Below are 19,492 nucleotides of genomic sequence, written 5' to 3' on the forward strand. Positions count from 1 at the left end.
CACCAGGCTACGCAAATTGAATCAGCTGAATTTCACAGATACTGCATTTCAAAGAATTTCTTGTGCCATCTTATACTCCGGCTCTGTCCTGCACTGGAATACATCAGTGGCAGGCATTTCCCTTTTGGACTTGACCTGATAGGCACGTGCTTTACACGTGCTTTATGCTGATGGGCACGTGCCATCAGCTAATGGCTTCACTTGCAGTACCTAAGGGAGCATACGTAGCTGTCTCAGAGATCACAGTGTCCTTTAGGAATAACAGGAGGTGCTTGACTGTCTGCATCAGAAGTTAAGCTTGTCAAAGGAGGACACAGGACTTTCACAGTAAGACTTTAGTACCACTTCAGTCAGGAGGTTCAAAGACAGCGTAAATGGTGGAGCAATTGTTAAACTGAAAGAATACAGGCCAGACATGGCTCTCAGCCTGTCCAACAAGTGAGGTGGTTTGAGTCATGAATCCAACCCTAGTAAAGCCTTGAGCTGACCTGAATACATAACAGCATGGTTATATTATTTGCCTGCATTGTGGATTTGAATAGGGTTAGAGCCTCTGAAATAGTACTATGCAATCCTGGCCCAAAGAACTGGTAATCTAAGAAGTAACAGGTATAATGAGCCAAGTCCTGAGTGTGTAATACAACCTGATCCCAAATTTTGATCATGAACTTACCTGAGACTTTTAAATCAAAAATAAGAGTGTCATCTCCAATTTTGCAGGTGTATGTTCCCTCATCTTCTTTCGCCACAGCTGAAGCCACAAGCTTATGCAGTTTGCCCTTATCTTCCAAAGTGAATTTCTTGCTTGCTGTGATTTCTTTGCCATCTTTGTACCACTTAACCATGATGTTGGCTTCAGAGGTCTCAGAAACAAATTCAGCCTGTTTTCCAGTGATGACTGATAATTCCTCCAGTTTTCTCTTTATTTATGAAAGTTGCAAGTGCTGAAACAAAATACGGACACACAGTGCTTTGAGGAATTGTGTGGACACGAATAAATACATACACTTATATCTACATTAGGTATTAATTTATCACAGGGCCAAATATGCATGTGTATGGGAAAGTGCGGAAGAATGTCGAGGAGATAGGCGATGGAAGCTAGCCAGACCGTTCCGTGGGAAAAGGAGCATCAACAGGACATGTTGACCCATAGCCATGTAGCTGGGCCTATGCCAGTGTGGTGTGCACCTGGGCTTTGACTCGAGATTAGCGATGAGCTCAATGTGCCCACTGCGCACGTGTGTAGTACACAAAACCCACGTATAGTGCCCCCCCCCCGGTGTTCCTCGCCATGGACCGACGCTCAGCGGTGCCAGGGACTCTCCCGCTCCTTTATTGCCTCGATCGGGAAATCGCTGGGGAACCCCCGCTCAGACGCAGAGGTAATAAACGCTCAGCATTGACCTTAGTGTGCCTTGTGTTTGTGTATCTGTTCCTGCTGGGAGTCCAGGCGTTGCCCCCGCCGGAGCCTTACAGGCTCCCAACCCTTGGCGGCTTGTTGTAAAATTTTCCAGTCATGTGGTTCCCATTTCCCCTGACCATTCTGTTGTAGCACGGGGAACGCCAGTGCTGTGGGGCCCTCGGACCCCGCAACAGGCTTCCATTGTCCTTCTATTATAGCGTCCTTGATAATACCACTCCAGCAGGACTCCCTTGGAGGTCCGGCGAGGGGATTCATTAAGCAGGGAGGTACTCCTCCCTCTTTCTCTTGCGCCTGCAGCTCCACTTTTTTCAGGCGTTCCGATAGCTCCTGTAGCACTCTTACGGTTTCTTCTGGTGACGGCGGTACTTTATTTCTGGTGCCAGGCGTGTTGTCCCCCGAAGACTCGCTGGACGAAAGCAGTGGGGGGTGCTCTGATGGAGTCTGGCGTGAGCGGGTGGTCTCGTTGAAGGAGGGTAGAGGCGGCCGCTGAGGTGGCACAGGCAGTGGCAACGGTGGGTACAGGGGACTGTTGCTAGGCAGCGGCGGGGGAGGAGCGCTAGGAGGGGGTCGGCACTCCTTCCCGCCCGAGTCTATGAGGTCAGCAAGGGGCGTGGCCACCGCCCCTCTTTGAGCCTCCTCCGGGTGCACTTCCGCGTTCGCCTCGGAGCTCGGACCGGCCGGCTCTGAGGAAACCTCCGCTTTCTGGGACGCAGCGGGTGACGGCGCTGTCGATGCCTCCCCCTCAGAGTTCTCCCGCACCCTTTGCAGTGCCTCCCCGACAGACCGGCTCATTGCCGTTAAAGTCTCTAGTACGGTGTTCCAAAGTGCGCAAACAGCTCTTATTGCCCTCTCCTCCTTCTCGCCTCCCCCAATCGTCTTCTGCCACATTGTCTCTCCGAAATCTCGCCATTCCGATACGGAAAATAGCATATGGGTGTCGGAAAAATGACCCCATTTTTGCCCTAGCTTAATCAATCAGTGCAACTGCTTTTCCGGGGCGTCAATCCCTCTCTTAGAGAGTATCCCGGCAAGCAAGGTGGCAGCAGCATCAGCCTCCATTGCTGCTTCCTGAGAGGCGGGGAGCGACCCCGAAGACCAGTGTCTGGTTGGCTAGCGGCATACAACCAGCACTCCTCTCAGCCGTACAATCCCCACTCCCGTCCTCTCGCTGCTTACCGCAGTCTCGGAGCTCTTATCGGTAGTCATGGAAGTAAACCATCCTCTGCTACCAGATGTCGGAGTGGGGGGACGGGCCCGGAGTAACGATGAGTCTCAATATGAGTATGGTCGTTCTCCCTTTATTAGAGCTTACACAGAGTATATATAGACAGGCGATAGAGCATGTGCTAGCAACAGCTGTATGATTGGTTTACAGTCTCTGTTCACGCGCCTAAAGCGAATACATGATTGGTGCAAAGTTGCTGTTCACGTGAAGGGGCTTGTCGGCCCCCTCCTTGACTTGTTTACCACTACTTGCCTTCCCCTTTTGTAATGGTCTAGGAATGTTCAAGGACAGTTCACACAGCCGTGGGATCCTCCCTCCATCGTGAAGACAGGATTGCTCACTTCTAAGAGATCATGCCCCTTTTCACTTAACCATTCTTCCACATGCGGGATCCTATCCAACTCCTCTCCCAAGGAAACCACACTGGCTCCCCGTTCACGGTCCCCTCCCGGGCCTCAACTGCATAAGCACAAATTTGCCCCAAGAACGTGTTTGGAACCTCACAAATGCGGGAAGAAGCTCGTTCTTTCCTTCCCGAACTAAGACACCAACTCTCCCGGCTTTTCTCTTTGAAGTTGCATCCATTCCCGATTTCTCATCTCAGTTAGCAGCCGGTCCCTAACCCTTCCCGGTTACCTTGCTCACCAAACTAAACACAGTCTACCTGTGACAGTCTAACCTTTCATCTCGGTTAACAGATATTCCAACCTTTCAAACAGTGAATGGGCTGCGGATCAAACTGCAGTTATTCTGGAGAGGAAGGGAAAGTGATTTTCAAAAACGTCAAGTAAATAAATAGCAATTCCTAACTCAGTAAGTTACCTCCTAGGCATAGCCTCAGCTTGTATTGTATATAGGACTGAAAAAAAATCATTTTTGCAAAGGTCTGTCTTTTATAAAGTAGCAGACAGTTGGGGAATGATGGAATTTTTACCGGATTTAATAGACTGTATTTCATGTCAAGGGATTTGAAATTTCATACCCATGTTCTCAGTATAATTTCTGCTGTAATTAACTAACCTAATTATGCTTTTCCCTGCTGAATGTTTATAGGTATATCAGAGGAAGGATCACTTTACCCATGACTTACATACTGAAGCCTTCCTCAAACATCTCCTCCTTCTCACAGTTGAAAATAAAGTATTCACACAGACAGGCTGTTGGTTTGATCAGCTCAGTTGTTTTTAGGCTCTCCTGACATCCTAAGATCAGGACAGAGCCTTATTTTTTGATTGAGCATCTTTTATACTGGAGTAAATCAACATAGTTTCACATAATTATTCCTTGTTTACCTAGCACTGTACGCAGGCTCAAGCCAAAGAGTATCAGTCCAGTCTGGTGTTTAAAAAAAGGTCATCTAAAATCAGGCTTCTCAGTCCAAAGCCAAGCACCAAGTAATAGTAGCCCAGTTCCCCAGATTGTGAGCATTTAAAAAGCTTCTGCTGACCTCAATATAAGCTCTTATGTATTCATCTAAAAAAAATAGGCCATGGGCTTAAATGCCAAAAAATGGAACATAATTTTAAACTCATACTTTTTAGAGTTTTGCTTGTGCTGTAAAGCAGAGCGAGAGCTCTGGAGGACTTGGATATAGAATGCATATGTTCTAATGATATTCTTGCATATGGCCACCTTTCCTGTTGCATCCACAAAAAGAATCTCTTTTGCCCATTACCGTGGACTTCTTTGTCCCCGACATAAAATTAATTAGACAGGAACATTCCCTGATGCAATGAGGTGTTCACGGTTCATCTCAGATCACCTTGAGTTTCAGTCACTGCACAAAACAGTCTCAGTCGATCAGTGGAGCTACCTTTTATAGTGACACTAAGCATAAGGGATAAGAAAGTCTGGGAAGCACAAGACCCAGAATGATCTGGTACCAATTCCCCCTTCCTCCCTCAGAGTGGGAAGTTTCTAAACCAGAGTCAGATACCCATTTATGCTTACACGACTCACCTTATCCAAAACAGCGTAAAACACTGTTGGTAGCAATCAGGATTAACCAATTCCTTTCTGTACAAACACTCTTCCATCACTTTCATTTTTACACTTGGCTATAGCAACAGCCAGTGCCTACAAACAGGAGTAACTGAAGCTACAGCTAGTGGTGATGAAACACCTTGCTGGGAGGAAACTGGATATCACCCAGAGTCTGAAAAAATGCTTTGGGGTGCAACACGTGAAAGAGGATGGAGTAAGACATTGTGAACATGGAAGTGCTACACTGCTCTACGCTCTACAATCCCAGTTCATCCCATTTAACAGAAACAGTAAGCCTAAGTCTAGTTCTAAATCAGGATCTCAGTCCCCCGTGGTTCCTCAAATAGCCAGTAGAGAAAGACACTTCACAGCAGGGGCATAACCAAAATACATCTGCACTAGCAGAAAGACTAAGGTGGATTAACTTGAGGAATGACAGGAAATCGCAGGTGTCCTCGAGGAAAAGCAGCTTTTAGCTATAGGGCACATGCAGCTGCACAGAGTCACGAAGCAAAGGACAACGGCAAAGATTCCAGCCTCATGAGAGACTCTTACCAATTATTTCACGAGAAGTCCTGCAGCAGGAGTTAAAATTAAGCAGTCGGTATGTACAAGAAATCTTAGAGAGGGGAACCGTAAGGCTATTCTAGAGCTAAGCAGATTAGAGATGAGTTACAAGAGTTTGCTTACTTTGCAGAAGTTTTTGCTTATATTTTCCTGGGCTCAGATTCCTGTTCATCTGGGTCTAACCACATCCAAAACAACAAAAAGATGATGCTGAATCACCCAAATCCAAAAATTCCCCATTATTTCAGTGCAAAGTCACAATTACTCAGAACTTAACCTATTTTAACCTTGCCCTAGACCTCTGTGCACTGATGAAAATCTAAAACAAAGATCTGAACCAATGCATCAAATCAGTCTCTTCATCTTGTGTAAAGGTATGTACTCACACCATCCAAAAAAAAAAAAAAAATCACAAAAACATGAGGCTGGAAAGACCTGGAAAGATCATCCAGCCCTTCTCCCCTGCTCTAGGACATGCTCAGCTCTTTATGTAATTCCAGACAGATATTTCACTAACCTTTTCTTAAGCCCATGATGGAGGCTCCAAAACCTCTTCAGATGATTCTATTCAGTCATCCAACCAACAGAAAGCTTTTTTACTGTACAACCTGGATCCTTCTCATTGCAATTGAAGCCCATTATTTCCTGTCATTATTTCCGCATGGAGAACAGATTGTTCCCTTCCACTTTACAACAGCCTTTTAGGTACTTGAAGTCTGTTATCAAGTCCTTCCTTACCTATTATTTATGACTTAGCACCAATTGGTGGCAGGGGCTTTAAAGACAAAATTAGAGAGCCCTTAAGTGCTTAAATCCTGTCTTCATTTATCCTGTAACAAACATGACAAAAGGATGTAGGAAAGAGGATACAAGTACAGAGCTACAGCCAAGAGACCATTCGTTTACTTGAAAGGGCAGCACCCACGGATAGAAGATTTGCTCTTGTAGTTTTTCTAACCCTGACTGACTATAAAGAGACATTCTGAAAGAGGTGCTTTACAGAGGAGAATTAGGGCAACAGATGGCTGAACAGGGAATGGCTTGCTAAAAGCCCTAAGATGGAGAAAACAGAGTCAACCAGAGAGGGAGAAATTTCAGAGGAGGGAGAAGAATGAGCTAGGAGGCTTAATGGTCGACAGCATGACTGAAAGCCGGTGCAATGAGATGGAGGCAACAAAAAGCAGCCAGTTGTTCCTTTTGTACTGCCCTTGCTTCCACCTTCTCTCAGTCATTTGACGGGTAATTGTCATGGAAGAGACCAGAATCCATCTCCAAACCCTATCCAGGGGAATTACAGAATGGGAAACCGTTCAACTTACTTTCCACATTGATCTTGGCTTGGGTCTTGTCATCAGGACTCTCACAGCAGTAGAAGCCCCTTTCTGCGAAGGAGATGTTCTTAACCACGAGGATATGCTTCGTTCCCTCAGCTTTGATCTCTATGTTTTCACTGGGCTTCAGCACAGTTTTGTTCCTCATCCACTTCACCTCTGCAGCCTTGGTCAGCTCAACCTCCAGGATCACTGTGTCCCTCTCTTCAACTGTTCTGGGCTCCAGTTTCTTCTTGAATGAGACTGGGGCCTCTGCCAAAGGAGAAAGATATTAGCAAAAACGTGCAGGATCCAGAAAACGGGCTATCGGGAGGAATTAAAATAGTGGCCCATGCATTCTGGGCATCTTTATTTAATAAACTGAAAGCAGCAATCCCCTACTACGAATATAATCCGTCAAGGGGAAGGCCATATAAAGCAGAGATCACAGCATCAGTGATAGCCTGTCAAAGGGACATTATTGTCTCTTACCTCGCACCCTGAGGTTGGCACTGCTTTCTACACCCTCAGCATTGGCAGAGATTTCAGCTGCGTCTTCCACCGTCAGATCAGTGATCGTCAGGCTGTGGTTGGTGTCACTCTGCGAGATCACATACTTCTTGCTGGCTTCAATCTTGACACCATTCCTGTGCCATGTAACCACAGCATCACTGGGAGAGACGGTACACTTGAACACAGCCTCTTTTCCTTCTTCAGAGACCACGCTGTTGAGACTCGTAATGAATTTCACCACTCGGGGAGCTGATGGAAAGGAAGAAAACACTTAGGAGCATGTCTTTGAGACATGGTGTGAACATGGTGTGAGACAAACCAGAGATGTGGAAACTTAGGGAGATTCCTCTGACATGGAATTTTGTTATTATTAATATTATTCTGTAGAGCAATAACAGTGCCTTAAACAGGCTTTGGTTTTGCCTTTCTTTCTTTCTCATCTTTTACCAAATGAGATCATCTGTTCTTTCACATCAGAGCTTCATTTGCCTGACTAGATAAAAAAATCTGTAGAGGCATAAGCCCCATCCACCTTTGTCTCTTCCGTCCCTGGAGACACAGACAGTGGAGTTAAACGAATCCAGGGCGTGATTCATCTCATCCTGAAGTAGATGTTTCAATAGGTCGGACGAATTCTGACCTACTAGCAACCGTTCCTCTCCGCTGACTCCAAAGAGAGCTGAGGGGGTGCATCCCAGCTGTAGACATCTTGTGTGGATGTCTGAGGAGAAAGGAGATGAACCCTAGCCTGTGTGTCTCCCTGCCACTGCACTGCACAGCACCTTCCTTTCTTTGGCTGGACTTTATGATGCTCTGCTGTTGGGGACAGTAAAGGGATATAGAGTTATTGCCTGGGGGCAGATACTGCAGCAGTGGGCCCAATTAGCCCTTTGGTCCTGGACATCAACCCTCTCCTCTCTGTGTGAGCACCAGCTGCACCCCATCCTTCTGATGAGACAGTCAATTTAGAGCCTTAGCCTTGATGAGGGAGCAGCAACCCTGTGCACTGTCCCAGGAACAGAGGCGACAGTTTAGGCCCTGCTTAGGTCCTCCCACAGGACCAGCTTACAAACTTTACCCTCACACAACATCCCTGTACATCTTCCTCATCAGCTTTGTCATGCTGGAGGACAGAGTGGGGAAGAGCTAAAGCCCTGCCCGCTCCCCAGCCACTAGGCTAGGAGGTGACAGGAATGCTGTGATGACTGTGGAAAGCAAACACCAGGAAAAGCACCCATCAGAGGCCTTCTTGTTCCCTTGAGCGAAAGCCCAGCAAAGGACATCAACTGGGTCTTTAGAGGCAGGAGGAGCTTTGCTAGCCCATGGCATGGGAGCCACAGTAGCAGCAACAGCAGTTCAGGTCTTGAGCCTAGAGCAGTTTTAGGGGGAGTTTGGACTCCTTCACCTCCATCCTCCCGCAAGGGAAACGGAGCTGTTAGGCAGGGACATGACCTGGGGGCAGCTGCCTGCTCACCTTGCACCTTCACTTGGAATTCCTGCTTGTCATTCTTTGTGCAGCAGGTGTACACAGCAGTGTCCGTGCTCTTAGCCAGGTTCACCGTCAGGGTCCGGGAAGCCCCCTCACTCTTGATCTCATACTTCTTGCTCGCCTTGATTTCTATTCCATCCTTCAGCCACTCGACTGAAGCAGTTTCAGGCGTTACTGAAGTAGTCAGAGTGATGTTTTCATGTTCTTGAACAATGAGGGGCTCTTTCTGGACAACCTTCTTTTCAAATTTGGCCTCTGGTTCTAGGAAAGGCATTAAAAAAGACAAACTATTAGCTTCATTTCCAGGTCCTTAACCCAGCAATATTCAGTTACTGTCTCTTCTCACAATAGGGTTCCAGTTCATGGCATAATCTGTAACAACCCAGGAAATATGGATGAATATTTGTGACTGGTATAATCTTTTGCTGAGAAAATAATCTGTCAGGTAACTCAGAGCTTCTGCTTATAAGAGGAGCCAAGAAAAGGAAATGCAAATATACATTTTATCTGCCACTCATAAAATGCTTCTTTCTTAGTGGTAAAATTACCTATATAATCTTTCTTCTCTTATTTGGATGATTCTAGATCTAATTAAGAAGAAATATTAATATGCTAATCCTGAATTTACAGCCTCTTTTCTTATCTGTTTGCTTTACTCCCATTCTCCTCTACCTTGTACAATGCTTTGCCCCAGAACAGGGCGCACACAGTGGCAATCTAGTTTTTCTTAGCAGCCTTTCCCCACAGCTCTATTTCTGTGCTTTAAAACTTCCCACTTCCAGCTCATTTTCAGCTACCCATCACTGGAAAAGGTTGTATGATAACGTGTGTGAAGGAGATGATAAACAAACAAACAAAAACTATTTAGCATCGCTTTAGCCAAGGAGTCTCCAACCAGTTTCTCCTCCTCAACACTGCTAAATTCAAATGGCCAAATTCATGTGCAGCATGGTTCACAGATACTGCTCCAGGAGAGATTGTAGCTGCACCGTGGCCATTAGGTACAGAATAATCACTATTCATCTTAGCCACCCAGCAAAGCTGCATAACATGCCCAAAGTGAAAACTCACCAGTAACTCCAAGCTTGAAGGTCAGCTTCTGGCCTGCAGCCTCACAGATGTATTCGCCAGCATCTTTCTTCTCCAGCCGCTCTATAAGCAGACGACGGGTTTTGCCCAGAGTCTCGATTTGGAATTTTCTAGAGGAAATGAGCAGTTTTCCATCCTTGTACCATTTCACTTCAGTTGTGTCCTCTGCTACCTCACAGCTGAGGCTGGCACTTTCTGTCAGGACAGCATGCACCTCCTTCTGGACCTTCTCCTGGTCTATAAACACAGGTGTCGGCTCTGAGTGCAGAAAAAGGAGAGAATATTGACAGAGGGATTCAAATGAGGCCATCTTACCCATCTGTGTGCACAGGCCTGGAAAACATCAAGGTTACCACTTATGTTAAAACCAAATGTCTTCACTGGACAGTATCTACCCTTCTGTGTGAGCAAACTGCAACGTGGAAATTAGGGGAGTAAGAGTCCAGGAATGGAAAGGACCAAAGGGTCCTTGATACCACTCCCACGACTGCAAGCATGCAAAAAATGTCAAATTCAGAAACTTCCACAGAATATCTTTCCTGCACATCACCAACCCCCCCCCCCAATATCTTTTCATTAAGACCTACAGTGAATTATCAAGGACACAACTGTAACATGTCATAGCAGAAATGATGGTCTCCTGGTTCACTTGTCCATCCTAACCCAACACAGTACTGTTGGCTTCTGGAACACTCTTCATAGTCTCTTCCACTGTCACAAATGTGACGGTCAAAATGACAAAGGAATACAATTTCCCTACAGCAGTCAGTTAGCCCAGGACTGTGGGCGGCAAGGTACTCAAGCATGTCTACAACTTCAACACTCCCTTCAACATCACACGCTTAGAACAGTTTGGGAACCTTCTGAATCCAGTTCTAAAAGACCAAGTACTAGCAATCTTTCAAGACAAAGGGGCATTTAGCATCTAGCAGAAGTGTTACAAGCATCTCAGAAGGTTAGGACCTCAAATACACAATAGCACGAGTTCAAAAAAGTGCTGAGTTTTCAGTCCATCTCTATAAATTCTGCTGTTAAAACTGCAAATGGCAGAGCACATTCCAACCTCTCAGTTTTTAGAACTGGGTGTGGAAATCTAACAAGGAAAGGATTTTTGAATGAATTTCATTTCAGGATTGAAATACTACAACAGAAAAGCACATGACCAAGTACTTCTGTGTTTTCCAGAAAATATGTTTCTGAGGAGAACTTTGTTGTGGTAACTAGAGGCTTTACAGCTGGATGCAGAAGAAACAGATGAAGCAGAATGCAGAAAAAAAACCTATTTAATTGCTATCTAACTAGCCACCTTTTTTTCTAACAGTCTGGGCTAGTTTTCATTTAATCTGTACTTTTTTACTGATTAACACTCATCAAGCCTCAGCAATTCCTCTCACAGTTCAACCGGTTTCAGGCTCACCACTGCTAGCCCAGCACTATGCTCAGAAATGCCTGTGGCTGGAACAGCCCAGGTGAGTACCTCTTCATCACTCTCTTTCCAAATTTCTTTTGAAAATTCTGAAAGTCTTTAGTCCTCACACTGATGGTTCTTAAGTTATTCCTCCATTTCTTGGCTGGCAAAGCCAATCCTTTATTCCTTGCGTGTTTTACAGATAGTCTGTTTTACTTGCAGTTCCAATACAGACCGATCAAGCCTCACACAATGAATGTCAGACTCGCTTATCTGATTGTGACTTCCTACTCAACGGCATTGTAAATGGGGTAACGTGCTGCTTGGTGGAGCTCATGTTACTCCTCCCTTGACATGCTTCATGCAAAATGTACACTCCTATCACACGTGCTTGTCTTTGTCAAGAGGTTCAGTGCACAAGAATCACCCTTTGGGATCCCAGGAATGGGAAAGATTTGAACAACATGCTGACTATTATTTCTATTCTATTCATTTCTGCAATTATTATTATATAGACTACTTAAGAATGTGACAAGCCTTTGTGACATGATAAAACCAAATATTTCAGTATATACCAGACCCAGCACACAGCAAATCAGATAAACTTTACAGACTGCAGTAGAGCCCAGACTATTGCAATTGGGTCATTGTGTAATATGGAATCACAATTATTATTTTATTATCCTCTACCGAAATTTTGAAAAGAGTATCAGTCTTACCCATGACATTAATCTTGAAGGTCAGTTTCTGGCCAGCAGCCTCGCAGGTGTACTTGCCAGCATCTTTCTCTTCCACCTGCTCCACCACCAGCTGCCGCAATTTGCCCTCTGACTCCACCTTGAACTTCTTGCTTGAGGTGATCAGCTTCCCCTCCTTGTACCATTTCACCTCGGTCCCCCTCTGGGCCACCTCGCAGCTCAGCGTGGCCTTCTCTTTCAGGGCTGCCTGCACCTCCTTCTGCACCCTGTCCTTGTTTGTAAACACAACTTCTGGCTCTGAAAAGAGAGATTAATTCAAAGTGCATCCCTGAGCTGAAGTTTCCTAAACTCTGTATCATAGCTCACAGGGAATACTGGAAACCACCTCTCTGGCTTGACGATATCCATCTAAAGCTATCGGAAGGACATGTGGATTGTGATTTTTATTTTTTTTTAAGAATGTTTTAGCTGCTTTGTCATTAATCACACAAAGATTAATAATATCTGTGTCAGCAAGCTAGGACTTTGGATGGATGGTTCATAGTAGCATTAGATGGCAGGCCCCAGCCAAGGGAAGATTTCTTTTGGTTGAAGTTGAGTAAAAGCATATGAATTCTTAGCGGCAGCAACTGCCTCCTGCTGTGTCAAAGCCCCATATCTCTGATTTCTTTTGTTCCAGATTGCTGCCTCTGCTGTCCCACAGGCTTGGCACTAGGTCATTTCATACAGTACTTAGGGCACTAGACCAGGACTTAAGTGTTCAAGACTGCGCATTATCTCCAATGCGACCTTGAGAAAATCCCAGCCCACCTCTCATCCTTACATCCAACTGGTGAAATCCCTTCCCCTACAGAAGGTCCATTACTTTAGGCTGCTAGCAAGAGGATTAGGAGGTAGGGAGCGAGCTGGAAAACTGAATCCATCCCCTCATTCTGGAGTCCCAGTGCAGGGATTCGCCTTGAATGAGTCTCCATGCCACTTTCTTCCCCTATCTGCCATTTGCCCGATGCCTTAGAGACCTGAACTTCCATAAAAGCTTACTGTTACATTCCTCTGTTGTCTCCTACCCTCCCCTCCAGGCTGAAATGAGCACTTTCAAGAGGAACAAAAGGTGCACCCCGCAGATACCCTCTGGCTCTCCACTACGCCCTTGCTCTGAAACTTCCTGAGAATCAGCCGAGTTGCAGAGCTGTCCTAGCTGTACCAGGGTGTGGGGATGTGTTGCCGCGCTCTCGCTCGGTCCCATGGCGCCACCAGGGGAGCACTGCAGCTTCCTGCTGCAGGGCCACAAAGCACAGACCTCAATGTGAGAGATGCTAAAACGGCGTTTATTGTGAGCTACACTCAAGCTTACCTACAGTTGCAATTCGTTCCCACCCCTAGTCTGCGCGTCACACCGCGTGATCTTCCGCTACGCCTACTCTACCGCTTCTCATGCAAATATCTTTGTCTACGCAGTTTCCCAAGATCCCTCACAGGGATGGAGAGGAAAAATCAGTACTTTTTATGGCCCTGTTTGCACAGTGATGGCTAGCTCCCAAACGTTTTAAAGGATGGAGCTTCCTCTCCTAAAGATTGTAGAATGTTTTATATAAACAATATGAAGAGAACTGTATTCCTAACTCCTTGGCCCATTTTCCTACCAGAGCTAGGCCATCCCAATGATTTTCTCCAAAAATTTAAACCCTAATAGGAAAGATTCTTATGGAAAGATATTCAGTTTCCTAAATATTCAAGAAATAGGAAGGATGGACCAAAGAATTTTCTCTCACCTGTGACGTTAATCTTGAAGGTCAGTTTCTGGCCAGCAGCCTCGCAGGTGTACTCGCCAGCATCTTTCTCTTCCACCTGCTCCACCACCAGCTGCCGCAATTTGCCCTCTGACTCCACCTTGAACTTCTTGCTTGAGGTGATCAGCTTCCCCTCCTTGTACCATTTCACCTCGGTCCCCCTCTGGGCCACCTCGCAGCTCAGCGTGGCCTTCTCTTTCAGGGCTGCCTGCACCTCCTTCTGCACCCTGTCCTTGTTTGTAAACACAACTTCTGGCTCTGAAAAGAGAGATTAATTCAAAGTGCATCCCTGAGCTGAAGTTTCCTAAACTCTGTATCATAGCTCACAGGGAATACTGGAAACCACCTCTCTGGCTTGACGATATCCATCTAAAGCTATCGGAAGGACATGTGGATTGTGATTTTTTTTTTTTTTAAGAATGTTTTAGCTGCTTTGTCATTAATCACACAAAGATTAATAATATCTGTGTCAGCAAGCTAGGACTTTGGATGGATGGTTCATAGTAGCATTAGATGGCAGGCCCCAGCCAAGGGAAGATTTCTTTTGGTTGAAGTTGAGTAAAAGCATATGAATTCTTAGCGGCAGCAACTGCCTCCTGCTGTGTCAAAGCCCCATATCTCTGATTTCTTTTGTTCCAGATTGCTGCCTCTGCTGTCCCACAGGCTTGGCACTAGGTCATTTCATACAGTACTTAGGGCACTGGACCAGGACTTAAGTGTTCAAGACTGCGCATTATCTCCAATGCGACCTTGAGAAAATCCCAGCCCACCTCTCATCCTTACATCCAACTGGTGAAATCCCTTCCCCTACAGAAGGTCCATTACTTTAGGCTGCTAGCAAGAGGATTAGGAGGTAGGGAGCGAGCTGGAAAACTGAATCCATCCCCTCATTCTGGAGTCCCAGTGCAGGGATTCGCCTTGAATGAGTCTCCATGCCACTTTCTTCCCCTATCTGCCATTTGCCCGATGCCTTAGAGACCTGAACTTCCATAAAAGCTTACTGTTACATTCCTCTGTTGTCTCCTACCCTCCCCTCCAGGCTGAAATGAGCACTTTCAAGAGGAACAAAAGGTGCACCCCGCAGATACCCTCTGGCTCTCCACTACGCCCTTGCTCTGAAACTTCCTGAGAATCAGCCGAGTTGCAGAGCTGTCCTAGCTGTACCAGGGTGTGGGGATGTGTTGCCGCGCTCTCGCTCGGTCCCATGGCGCCACCAGGGGAGCACTGCAGCTTCCTGCTGCAGGGCCACAAAGCACAGACCTCAATGTGAGAGATGCTAAAACGGCGTTTATTGTGAGCTACACTCAAGCTTACCTACAGTTGCAATTCGTTCCCACCCCTAGTCTGCGCGTCACACCGCGTGATCTTCCGCTACGCCTACTCTACCGCTTCTCATGCAAATATCTTTGTCTACGCAGTTTCCCAAGATCCCTCACAGGGATGGAGAGGAAAAATCAGTACTTTTTATGGCCCTGTTTGCACAGTGATGGCTAGCTCCCAAACGTTTTAAAGGATGGAGCTTCCTCTCCTAAAGATTGTAGAATGTTTTATATAAACAATATGAAGAGAACTGTATTCCTAACTCCTTGGCCCATTTTCCTACCAGAGCTAGGCCATCCCAATGATTTTCTCCAAAAATTTAAACCCTAATAGGAAAGATTCTTATGGAAAGATATTCAGTTTCCTAAATATTCAAGAAATAGGAAGGATGGACCAAAGAATTTTCTCTCACCTGTGACGTTAATCTTGAAGGTCAGTTTCTGGCCAGCAGCCTCGCAGGTGTACTCGCCAGCATCTTTCTCTTCCACCTGCTCCACCACCAGCTGCCGCAATTTGCCCTCTGACTCCACCTTGAACTTCTTGCTTGAGGTGATCAGCTTCCCCTCCTTGTACCATTTCACCTCGGTCCCCCTCTGGGCCACCTCGCAGCTCAGCGTGGCCTTCTCTTTCAGGGCTGCCTGCACCTCCTTCTGCACCCTGTCCTTGTTTGTAAACACAACTTCTGGCTCTGAAAAGAGAGATTAATTCAAAGTGCATCCCTGAGCTGAAGTTTCCTAAACTCTGTATCATAGCTTACAGGGAATACTGGAAACCACCTCTCTGGCTTGACGATATCCATCTAAACCTATCGGAAGGACATGTGGATTGTGATTTTTTTTTTTTAAAGAATCTTTTAGCTGCTTTGTCATTAATCACACAAAGATTTTTTATATATATATAAAATATATATATATCTATATCAGTTTCCTAAATATTCAAGAAATAGGAAGGATGGACCAAAGAACTTTCTCTCACCTGTGACAACCATCTGGAAGACCACTTTCTGGCCAGCAGCCTCACAGGTGTACTCGCCAGCGTCTGTCTTTTCCACCTGATGCACCACCAGCCACCGTGCTTTGCCCTCCGACTCTACCCTGAACTTCTCACTTGAGGTGATCAGCTTCCCCTCCTTGTACCATTTCACCTCAGCCTTCTCCTGGGTCACATCACAGCTCATCAAGGCATTCTCTTTCAGGACAGCCTTCACCTCATTCTGCATTTTATCTTCAAACACATCATCTGCAAGATTGCAAAGAAGGAAAAATTACACCCAGGCCATCAGGGCTGCATAAAAGAATGACAGGATGGGCTTTCAAGTTTCATTTCCACCTTGGAACAGAGTTCATGCAAGGTTAGACATGTTTCCAAACAATTTCAGTGAAGCTGCAGGTAGATTTTAAGAAACCTATGATGCTTTAAAGCTTTGTCTCCAAGTTCCTGTTGTATGGGGTTTTCAATGGGAGATTGTCTGGTAGGTTATGATTTAAATAAACCAACTGTAAAACGAAAAAAAGGCTTATTAAGAAAATGCTTGTGGAAGCACTGGCAGGAACAGTTTGCTTCCAAACAGCACAGTTCCTGGCTGCTGCTCACTTGGACAGCAAGCAGGCTGCCAGCAGAATTACGGTGCCTGATCGCTAGGTGTACACCAGCTTTCCTGCACATGCTGTGCAGGGTCAGTCTCCGCAAGCCAAGCAGGGTGGGCACTCTTGGGAAGAACGACACATTCTGTTCACTTGCAGAAGAGACCAGGCTGCATGTTCACAGCAAACAGCACCTGCTGCAGACAGGATCATTCATTTGCCAACGCTGTCCCCCTACCTGGGTCTAAATTGTTTTTGGAAAAAATGGTAAGGGTTATGAAATAGCTGCATAACATCTGGACTACCTTCACAAAGATTTATATGGAGTTGTGTCCTTACGGAACAGCGTAACTTCCAGGATATATTCTACAAAATGTGTGCTACTAACAATAGGATAAAATCAGAGAGTCATAGAATAATTCAGGTTGGTAGCAATCTCTGGAGGTCATCCAGGCCAATTTCCCCACTCAAAGCAGGCCAAATTAGCTCAAGCTGCTCAGGGCCCTGTCAAGTTCTGAGTATCTCCAAGAATGGAGACTCCGCAACGTCTCTGGGCTCCCATTTCAGTGCTTGACCACTCCCATGGTGAAAAGGTTTTCCCTAATATCTTATCGGAACAACCCATGTTCCAGCTTGTGTACTTTGCCTCCTGTCCTATCACGGTGCACCTTTGAGAAGAGTCTGGACTCATGGTCTCTACATCCTCCCATTACATGACTAGAGAATAAGATCTCCCCTTTGGCCTCCACCTCTCCAAGCTGAACAAATCCAGTTCCCTCAGCCTCTCCTCATATGTCATGTGCTCCAACCCCCTATTATCATGGAGGCTTCCACTGGAGTTGCTCCAACAGCCTTTTGGATTTCCTGATGTAATAACTGGCAAATTTCTCTACCAAGCAGACATTGAATTAACAAAAGTAATTTGGTTTTAGTCTTGGTTTTGGTATATCCTAAGGACATCATTTTAAAAGTTGGGCATAGGAAATAACCTTGGATCTAGTGACCATAAGACCATCTACTTTAAAGTGAACGGAGGGATTAACAAAAATATCTTTATAATACACTTATTTAAAAGTGGCAAACTTGGTTGAATTATGAGAACTGATCAGTGAAGAAAAGAGCTATTTGTTCAAGACTCAATGCGGGATCTGATATCCTTGAAATCTTCATCACAGTGGAAGAACAGAAAGGAAAGGACTGGCCGGCTAAAAAGTCGCTGAACTATCCTCTAAAATCCTTTATAAGGCAAAACACAAATAAGGAATGGAAGAAAGCACAGCTCTGCAAAAAAACTACGTCTCTGAGGTCAAGAACTGTAGCGGTAAAGCAAGATTTGCCAAAAGTCAGGCTGGATCCAGGCTTGCGAAGGAAGTTAAAATAGATAGCAGGGGATCCTTTAACACTAGAAACAGAAGTGGGCAAGGAAAGAAGTGGGGCAATGATGCAAAGAGGCTGGGCTTCAGGTTTCAGAGCTCTTTGTATCACACCTCTGAAGACAACTAGCAAATTCCTAGAAAATATTCTCCTATAGGCTAATTTGTTCCCTCTGGACCTCACCCTCAGCCTATGGTAGATATTTTGCCTGCAGAAACAAACCAATAGAGGTTATAGAGCTACTAATTAAACGAGTGACTCCTAAGTTCACATGTTATGGTTCCATTGCAGACAACTGCCTTCAGTGTGAGGTTTCAGTTTCTCATTTGACTTTCCCTTGGGTGAATACTACTTGTTCACACAAAGTCTAGTCGGTGCTCTCACTCGGTTGTATCTTTAATTAGCAGCAGGGCAAAAAGACAGGTGATCTGAGATCACAGAACTCTGAGGGTCAGAAGAGGGTCAGAAGATCCATTTTCCAGTTCTGGTTCTAGAGCACACTTCCTCTGCGGTCTTGGGCAAGAGCCTCAAGGTCCCAACACTTCTCCTTTTAAAATAGCCAATACATAGCCTCTTCCATAACCTTTGCCACTGCCTTCCTCCCCCCAGCCACTCTCTGCAGCCTCCTAGCACCATCCTCTTCTCCTCCTTGATGACTTCCACTTCTCTGCACGCTGTCTCTATCATGTCTGCACTCTGAGTGGCAGCAGCTGCCTGGGAGGGTAAGGAGTGGGGTAAGTTCAGGTCAAGTTCCTATGCTGCTGACCACGGCAGTACATGCAACCCCGGGATCCACGCCATAGGCTTACTGACAATATCGCACCGTCCGCAGAGAGGGACGGGTCCTGCAGGGAGCATGCCGCAGCAGGAAGCCAGCTTACGTGCTCTGAACCGGAGGAGTTCCTCTGTTGGCATTGACTGTAGGAGGACTGTTGGAGACCACAAGGCTTGCTCATTAACAGGCAAGAGTACGTGGCCTGTGGTGGGTGATGTGAAACTCCCCAAAGGGACATTTCAGCTGACTTGTAGATTCAAGCAGCATTCAGACATCTAAAAGACCTCAAGCGCACACCATGGTTTGCATGCAAAAGTTCGGTGGTGGCTAAAATCCTAGCTAGAAGGCAAGGATCCCAGACAAGTCTGGAGGACACTGTGGGCAGAAGACACAGAAAAGCAGAAGGAAAATGGGTAAAAACCCGGGAGGCACAAAGAGGCAGGGAGTGGGGAACTGAGAGTTTGGGGTAAAACAGAAGAGGAAGAGCTGTGGGTGGAGGCAAAAGCAGTGGGACGGCTGGGAGGAAAGGGGAAGGACAAGGCGAGAGGACAAAATCATCAGCTCCAGAGCTGGTTGCCCGCTTTGCCAAGGGCCGCTTTGCACCGCCGTAGGCTCCGTTACGGTGGTGGCATCCTCCCCATCACCCATGTTGGCCACGGGTGTCCCCGTTCATCCCTTCACACTCCTCGTGCTCCTCTCCCAGCCTGAGAGGGGGGTGACCTACCTCGGCTTGACACGCTGGAGAGCTGCACTGATGCACGTTCCCCGCTACTGAACACGTCAGCCCCACTGGGACGTCTCCAAAAACCCTCCTCCATCTGCAGCTGGCTGCTCCCCTGCTTGCAGCAGTGCTAAGGAAAACAGAGATACCTCCATCCTCCAGCCGAGAGCTTGGGGGTGAAATATTTGCCTGATGGTCCATGTGTGTCTGGTGGACTATTT

At 46.2% G+C, this 19,492-nt stretch overlaps 1 protein-coding gene across 1 annotated transcript in view; it reads right to left on the reverse strand.

Annotated features, from left to right (window-relative positions):
• The window catches only part of LOC136991346 (obscurin-like), a 153,138-nt gene extending 133,940 nt beyond the window's left edge, over nt 1-19,198 (reverse strand). Inside the window, exons 1-10 of the mRNA XM_067292213.1 lie at nt 19,172-19,198; nt 18,342-18,489; nt 15,794-16,057; nt 15,231-15,506; nt 13,481-13,756; nt 11,730-12,005; nt 9,585-9,860; nt 8,499-8,774; nt 7,004-7,273; nt 6,521-6,784 (exon numbers count right to left, since the gene is read on the reverse strand). Of these exons, the coding sequence (XP_067148314.1) occupies nt 6,521-6,784; nt 7,004-7,273; nt 8,499-8,774; nt 9,585-9,860; nt 11,730-12,005; nt 13,481-13,756; nt 15,231-15,506; nt 15,794-16,057; nt 18,342-18,489; nt 19,172-19,198 (2,353 nt within the window). The remainder of the gene's footprint in view (nt 1-6,520; nt 6,785-7,003; nt 7,274-8,498; nt 8,775-9,584; nt 9,861-11,729; nt 12,006-13,480; nt 13,757-15,230; nt 15,507-15,793; nt 16,058-18,341; nt 18,490-19,171) is intronic.
• Nucleotides 19,199-19,492: the final 294 nt, after the last annotated feature.

This window comes from Apteryx mantelli, chromosome 2 (assembly GCF_036417845.1).
Source record: "Apteryx mantelli isolate bAptMan1 chromosome 2, bAptMan1.hap1, whole genome shotgun sequence".
Lineage (NCBI taxonomy): Eukaryota > Metazoa > Chordata > Aves > Apterygiformes > Apterygidae > Apteryx > Apteryx mantelli.